Below are 8,448 nucleotides of genomic sequence, written 5' to 3'. Positions count from 1 at the left end.
AATATGCCAAGCCTTATGAAGGAAAAAAGGCATGCAGACAATTATAATTCAAGCTAACATATGCTAAAATGGGGTGCATGTAAGTTCCTATATATGAAGAAGAGTAAACTCTTCATGTTTTCTAGGAGAATTGAGGACAGCTTCATAGGGGAGGTTATATACTGACTCTATATCTCATAGCTTTTCAATGACTCTGCTCCCTTTCACTTGTTAATTTTATTTTCTCATTAATTTATTTACATAGTAAACATTTATTCTGTTGTTTATTCCACTAACATTTACTGAGGCCCAACTCTAGGCTAGACAAAGATAATGAATTTTCTGAATTTTTATAGTCAGTTTCAACAATAATGGATTCTCAAATTTTTCTTGAAAGATGAGTTAACATTGAACAACAGATTTGGAAGTTATAAGGAGAGTTTCTAGAGAGCTTAAAAATATTACAAACTCCCAATTAAACCTAATTTTATACCCAATTATTGCTAATATTTTTCTAGTACTTCGCATGTTCTATAATTCATTCCTTTTCCTTCACGAATGAACACATATATTTAATTTGAAGCACTGGTAAAGATTTTGAAAAGCACAGATTTCTATTTTTGCTTATGTTGCATTCAGATTATGAGATGTACTACTTATTAGTGTTGCTCACTTTTATTAAAGATATATGCAATAAAATGCTCAAATAGTTACATAGATAGTCTTTAGATAAACATGTTGAAATTGATCTTTCTGCTGGCAGAAAGTGATGCAACATGTGAGGTATCCGTTTGTCCTCTCTTAGTGGGTGCAAATTTTACGTTGGCATAAAATCCTTTCTACTATTTAAGAGAAAATTTTCATCATCTTTCATATATTAATCATAGTAAAGCATAGCAAGTTGGGTTTAGAGTAGACTATATCCCTAAAAATAATTATATACATTCAGATGATTTCTACTACATGAAATAAGGAATAATGAGGTTACAAAATAGTCTTTCAAAAATATTTATTTTGATAATCACCATGAATAATGCCATATGATCTTAAAATATTTCTTGTTCTTAATGTAATAAAGGAAAATTTAAAAAGCTAAGTACCAAAATTATATAATTTAAAGTCCATTAAGCAAATATTCAGTGAGTGCTATGAGGGGTTGGCTGAACAAGAAAAAATCCCCTGTTCTTACTTTCAAAGAAATTTTAGAGTAGAGGGGGATACAGTTAAATGCTAGGATTATGTATTCTTTTTTTTTTTTTGCGGTACGCTGGCCTCTCACTGTCGTGGCCTCTCCTGCTGTGGAGCACAGGCTCCGGACGCGCAGGCTCAGCGGCCATGGCTCACGGTCCCAGCCACTCTGCGGCACGTGGGATCCTCCCAGACCGGGGCACAAACCCGTGTCCCCTGCATTGGCAGGCGGACTCTCAACCACTGCACCACCAGGGAAGCCCTAGGATTATGTATTCTTTTCCACAGAAACACATGGAGAGACTCTTCAGAGAGATTTGGATGAAGAGAGGCAGTTTTCAGAGAGGGTTACCTATCAACCATATTTACTTAACTAAAATATGGATATTCTTGAAACTGACCTCTCACAAGTAATATATGAGTGAAAATTTCACCAAACTCAGTTGATATTATTGATGAAAAATTTTCTTTTAGGAAACTTCCCAAGACACTAAATATTTATTGAGCCCCTATTGGAAGAATTAAAATAAATGGGCAAAGAAATACAGGTCCCGGTATTTTCTCTTAAAGAACTTCAAATTCTATTTAGAAATTAGAGATAATTATGCCAGGGGTTAAATAATTATCCAAAGGGGAACTAATGCAATAAGCAATGACAAAGAGTATGGCAGCTTATAGGTGCCATGTTTATAGAAAAAAGAAGACACAGCCACAAAGAGGCTTAACACAACCTCAGAAAGAGAAGTCACACCTGCAGAAAGATGATGGGTGGGATTTTAATGGATGGTACATATATTGATGGGGTCAAAGGAAAGACGGAGGCAAAGAAAAGACAGAGGCAAAGACAATGAGATACCCTAGCATTAAGTGTATATGGAGGATACTGAGATAGCTAAAAGAAACATGCCTCTTCAAACATGGCATCCATTTTAAAAAAATCCATAAATGCTGATAGAACACGTACTCTATGCCAGGCACTAGGGTCAGAGAAAGTAAGAGTTGAATGGGTGCAGCCTCTGATATTTGGGTGCAGCCTCTAATATTTAGAACCTACATATTTTTCTACATAGAAAATCTACAGAGAAAACATATATGCAACACAAATATTCAGTTGCCCTTTCACAGGTTTAAATTTAAGTAATGTATATATACATGTATACATATTTGTATATTTACATTATATAAGTAAATTCTGTGTGTGGATAGATAGATATAGATACACTCACACCAACATTTTTTTTTTTAAAGGAGATGTTGGAGATAGGAGTTTATTAATTAATTTATTTTTGCTGTGTTGGGTCTTCGTTTCTGTGCGAGGGCTTTCTCTAGTTGTGGTAAACAGGGGCCACTCTTCATCACGGTGCGCAGGCCTCTCACTATCGCGGCCTCTCTTGTTGCGGAGCACAGGATCCAGACGCGCAGGCTCAGTAGTTGTGGCTCACGGGCCTAGTTGCCCCATGGCATATGGGATCCTTCCAGACCAGGGCTCGAACCTGTGTCCCCTGCATTAGCAGGCAGATTCTCAACCACTGCGCCACCAGGGAAGCCCTCACACCAATATTAATCAATATATTCATCAACCAATCATAAAATTATGCTGTAACAAGTACTATGCCAGGTACTTTACATAAGATACTTTATTTGTAGTCTCTACAGATGTAGGAAATATGATCGTTAGGCTCATTTTATGGGTAAGACTATTATTTATATTTCCACTATCAATAAGAATTTAAAGAAAATCATTTTACTTGAGTAATCTTCCTTTTCTATATATTTAAAACAGCGTTTTTTGAGAAATAAAACGTTTTTTTCACAGAAAATGCTTCCAGAATAGATGCCCAGCACAATTAAAACTTCATGAAGATGTACTAAATTCTTAAAATGCTAAAGTTTGTGTATTGCCACATCTAACCTGCATCTCATTTAGAACTTAGAAACTATAAAATTTAATTCTATAATTAATTATGGATATAAAATTATTTTAGAGGGTAAAATATTTTCAAATCAACAAATTCAAGTAACATAATAAACATAATTTGATATTTTAATTAAAATTTGGTCCTGTTTACAAAATATTTGTAATGATCATTCCTAAATGTTGACATTATGTAATTTAATTAAATATCCTATCCTCTGAAATTTTAAAGTTTACAGTTTGGTGTTACAGTTTAGTAGTTGGGCATCACTCTATTGCTATTAGGCAGGAATGGCGAAATTTGATTAATATTTAACAGAAGCATCAGAAGATACAGTTACGGAAAGATTTATGAAGTCATTTCCCTTTTCTGAAAATATGAATGTATTTAAAAACAATTGATCTTGAAATCACTGGAATTGCTTTCCTGCCTACCTTTTAAATCTTCCATCATCTATCCTTTTCTGGGACAGTAATTTTTCTTATACATTTGATCAGGCCTATTACTTTTACTGCCTTAGCTCTTTCTCCTTAAGATTATCAAATTATCTTCAAGTTGTATTGCAATCACTTCAGACATGTCTACCTCTCCATATTTTCCAACAAAAAAATTAGAGTAAAAAACAAAACAGTAACTACACATTTCCTCTATCAAACAACTGTGCTATTTGTCAATATACCATTTTCAAATCCCTCATATACTGCCCTTTTGTACCCTTCCCTTGATCCTTTCCTGAAAAGATTCTTTTCGGGAAAGATAATTTTAATATGCAATGTTATTTTTATTCTAAGCCTTTATTCAGCAAACAATTGTAAAGGAAGATAAATTGTCTTAAAAAATTGTTTTCAATTATTAAAAATCTAATGTTTTTCTCTTCAGAAGAACTTTTAATCATTCTATTTCTGAAGACAGGAGATATTTCACGTGATTGATTTTTCTATCAAGAGTTTCAATGTCATGAAATTTAGTATAAAAATAAAATATCTTGCTCTTTACTATTCATTAATCAGAACCTAATTCATTCTTTGAAGAAGACATAAGTTTTCTTTATTTGGACAGACTAAATACCTGATTGCTTCAAAAAACATTTTGAGTAAATGAAATTCCTAACCTGGATGGAAAATGAAATCCATCTCAACCTTGCTCTCTCATAGTTAGCTTTTACCTTTGTTTGGTAATGCTACAAATTTCTCTCTCTCTCTCTCCCCCCACCCCAACATGTTTCATCTCTCTTTCTTCATTCCCATTACTATTTTTCCCCCTCTCACAGCAAAAGACAAAAGTCAGAAGGGTGGTATTTTCTATTTGAGTCAGGAGAAAAATTTGAAAATAAGTGAATAGTACACTGACAACATTTTCAGAATTCATAGCAAGCATTTTATTGAATTTAATAATCTTCAAGTGCAAAGGGATTGTCTTTTAAGTCTCTGACTAGGAAAGTCAGAGATTTAGTCAGAGGCTATTCATAGAAACAGGTGCTTAAATTTTTTCTTACTGGACAGGATTTTAAGAACCAGTATAATGACATCATTGTAGAGAAGAGATACTGGAGGTTCACGGGGGGAGAAGTGTCTTTCCCCTTGTTACCCAACTTACTAGCTCACCATCTGCTGGCAAACAAGGTCCAGCTTTGTGTCCATCCACAGAGGGGAAAGATTTATCCGTGGTTGGCAATCACAGTTACTCCTCTTCTTCAGGTCACAGTTCCTCCATGAACCATGAGGAGCATTCAGTGAGGAAGAATTCCAGAAATTCACTCTGAGCACACTTCCATTCACCCACATGGAAGAGGGCTCTGCACTGGTAACCCTTGGCCTTATAGAAATTGTCCAGAATAAAGCAACTAAAGGATATTAGGTTATTTCTGTGAATCTATGCAGGTTTTAAAACTGTGATTTACTAGTTTCTCCTACAGTCAACTAGATGACAGTTTAAATTTTACTAAATGTTTTGGTCAAAAACGAATGCTAAATTAACTGCAGTTCGATAAATGTCCATAACTTCATTGTAATGAAGTAGATAATCAATACATTAAACAAGATAGCTTGGATTTGAATCCCAGCTCTGCCACTTAAGATCTGTGTAAATTTGAGCAAAAACTCTTGGTAACTCAATTTTCTTAGCTTTAAAATGGAGACAATAAATTTAACTTTATCTTTGTTCTATTTCGAGGATGGAACAATTCAAAACATGTTGAACTCTTGGAATAAACTGACACAGTAAGAGCTCAAAGATGTAACTACTAATTAAATATTAAATAAATTTAAAAATATTTTTCATTGCTGCCCATGCCTTGCTACAGCTAGTTCCCCAGTGATGTTCATTTCTAGGCTCTCCTTACCCCATTTTCCTTGCAGTCCGGGGAAGCAGTGGCTTAATCCGTGACTAATTTCTGGGTTGGATCACTGTCCTCTATTTACCCTTTCAGGTCTTTCTTCACCTTGTAACTAGCTCCCCATCTTTGAAATTATCTGGTGTGGATTCTCTTTTGTTGATTAACCCCTGATACATCTGCCCAAACTCAATATAAATTTATTTTCTACTACTCACTTCTGTCCCTTAGAACTACGTATTATATGTTTACATCTTAATGGCTACCAAGGTGTATACATGAGTATAATATTTTACATCATCTTTATATTGATCCCTACCCAATATATCTCTGTGCATTTCAATAGATTTTAAAATTATAAGGTAGACACTAATATTTATCAAAGTAATTATATATTAAAATTTTTGTAGTATGTGCCCAATGAAAAATATTTGAAGAAAGCGTATCAAATATTAACAGTGATATATCTGGAAGATGGAATTTGGATTACATTTTATTCCCTTTATTATTCTTTTTAACAGAAATTATTTGGTGTTTCCAAAAATGTTTACAAGAAATACATATTGCTTATGATCTGGCAATTCCACTCCTGGCATATATCTGGAAAAAACTAAAACACTAATTGGAAAAAACTATAAAACACCAACGTTCATAGCAGCTTTATTTACAATAGCCGAGACGCAGAAGCAGCCCAAGTGCCCATCAACAGACAATTGGATTAGAACATGTGGTATATATATGTACAATAGAATATTACTTAGCCATTAAAAAGACTAAAATTCTGCCATTTGAAGCAACATGGATGGACCTAGAGAATATTATGCTTAGTGAAATAAGTCAGAGAAAGACAAATACTGTATAATATCACATATGTGGAATCTAAAAAAATCAATAATACAAATGAATGTATATGCAAAACAGAAACAGACTCGTAGACATAGAAAACAAACTTGTAGTTACCAAAGGGAAGAGTGAAGGGGAAAAGGACAAATTAGGGGTATGAGGTTAACAGATCAAACTACTATGTTTAAAATAGATAAACAACAATGATACACTGTATAGCACAGGAAATAATAGCCATTATCTTGTAATAACCTATAATGGAGTATAACCTGCAAAAATGCTGAATCACTATGCTGTACACCTGAAACTAATATAATATTGTAAAGCAGCTAGTTCAATAAAAAAGAAAAATATATATTGCTTTTATAATCAGAAAAAATCTATATAACCAAATGGGCTAATGCAGTTTTATAATTGTTCATGGTTATGGACATTTACTTAGAAACAGTAAGCATATTAAAAGATATTATGTATTGCCTATTTTAGGAAAATCCACCCTTAAAGTCTAATCCAAACTCAAATAGTCCTTTGAACACAAAATAGTGCTTCCTTCTAGAGAAATATTACAGTTGGAAATGATTTTATTTAAAATGTTATGATTTGGAAACTTGAGGCTGGTTAGTTCATTTCTTAGTCTATGCTTAGTTATATGTTACCTCAGCCTGTCTATGCTCCTTGCTACATCAGGTCCCCCAATGATTATTAGCTACTTTATGGGAGGCATCGGGTTCTATCTTCTAACCTCCCACTGTTCTTTCATAAACAGGTAATAATGATGATAATAACAATAACAGTAATAATAAAACATCTATTTACCATCTAAATTAGACATCATAGGACATCATCTCTTGTCATTACAACCAAATGGAATATTATCATCATTTTACAGATGAGGAACATGTGCAAGAGAAATTAATTTGCATAAGCTCACAGTCCATTAGGTGTTAGAACCTAGATTCAAAAGGAATCTTTTATTTTATAAAAGAATACAATAATTATATCTTAATCCTTTAAATATAATATTTCATCTTTTGGGAGACATTGAAATCCTTGAGGAATGAAGAATGCACATTCTGGCAGGAATGTTTCTTCTGCAGATGTATGTTCTTCCTGTACCACAGAGCACACAGAGAGGCTCAAGTACAACATTAGATATGAGAGAGTTTGTCTTAACCATGAACATGTTTCACGGGGCACAAAAGCTACTGATTACCTCATCAATTACTGAAGTCAAATCTGCTTCCTTCTTTCACATCCCCCACAGGCATTTTTTTTTTCTCACTGACAAACTGTTTATTGAATTTTGCCATCAGTATGGGGTGTCTCTTGTTGTATCTTAGAATCCTAGGATTCAGGGAGGTGGTAAAGTGGCAATGGTGAATTTGGGAATCTGGTATCCCAAAAGTACCTTACGCTCTACCCCTGATTCTACAATGGCTGCCAGGCGGATCACCCCTCCGCTGGAGCCGTCCCGCTCCATGGCCAAAGCGAGAGCTGCCCCCCTTCTTGGGGGTCCCAGCCCGTAATGATGATTCCTGCCGTCAGGTCTTCTGGGTATCGGTAACTCATCTCCTTAAAGAGGCTGGCTGACGTGTGTACCCCCGGAGGCTCATTCAGCTCAATGCTGTGGAAACCAAGCGCTACTGCCTGGCTATCAGCTGCTGAGCCTGAGCGGCAGCAGAAAATACGATCATGAATAGGGGTCAGCTTGTCAGTCACTCGATTGGCGATGTATGACTCAGTGGTTGTTCTGGAGTCAGCTCCTAGAACCACGCCCCAATCAAATTGCACGGCCATGAGAGTGGTCCCTGTTGAGGCTTTCTGGTTTTCCCAGTTGCGGGTAATGGCCTCAAGCCCATAGGCTGGTGCTGGCTGCGCTCCCCGAGCAGCCACTAAGGTGTCCGCCATCTTCTCCCGTACGGCCACAAAGCAACTGTCGTAAAGCACCACAACTCTAGCACTTCCAAAAAGTCTCCAAGGAAGAATTATAATACTGTATGTCAATATTCCAAATATTTAAAAATAATTTCTCTTCTTAAAATCATGTCTGACATTTATCTATGAGAAGGTGCCACCTGCTGTAATGAACTGATCATTAGAGAAGGAAGGAAAAGTGGACCAGCAGACCAAAGAATCCAAACTACAGTGTGTGTGTGTGTGTGTGTGTGTGTGTGTGTGTGTTCCACCTTA

At 35.3% G+C, this 8,448-nt stretch overlaps 1 protein-coding gene across 1 annotated transcript; it reads right to left on the bottom strand.

Annotated features, from left to right (window-relative positions):
- Positions 1-7,534: 7,534 nt before the first annotated feature.
- On the bottom strand, positions 7,535-8,166 carry LOC116749674 (proteasome subunit beta type-6-like). The gene is given in 2 exon segments (XM_032624317.1): positions 7,535-7,752; positions 7,755-8,166. Coding segments are annotated over 2 exon segments (555 nt in total). The 3' UTR covers positions 7,535-7,609.
- Positions 8,167-8,448: the final 282 nt, after the last annotated feature.

Source organism: Phocoena sinus, chromosome 2 (genome assembly GCF_008692025.1).
Source record: "Phocoena sinus isolate mPhoSin1 chromosome 2, mPhoSin1.pri, whole genome shotgun sequence".
NCBI lineage: Eukaryota > Metazoa > Chordata > Mammalia > Artiodactyla > Phocoenidae > Phocoena > Phocoena sinus.
Note: the sequence above shows the minus strand (reverse complement) of the source record. Positions and strands in the feature narration are given on the sequence as shown.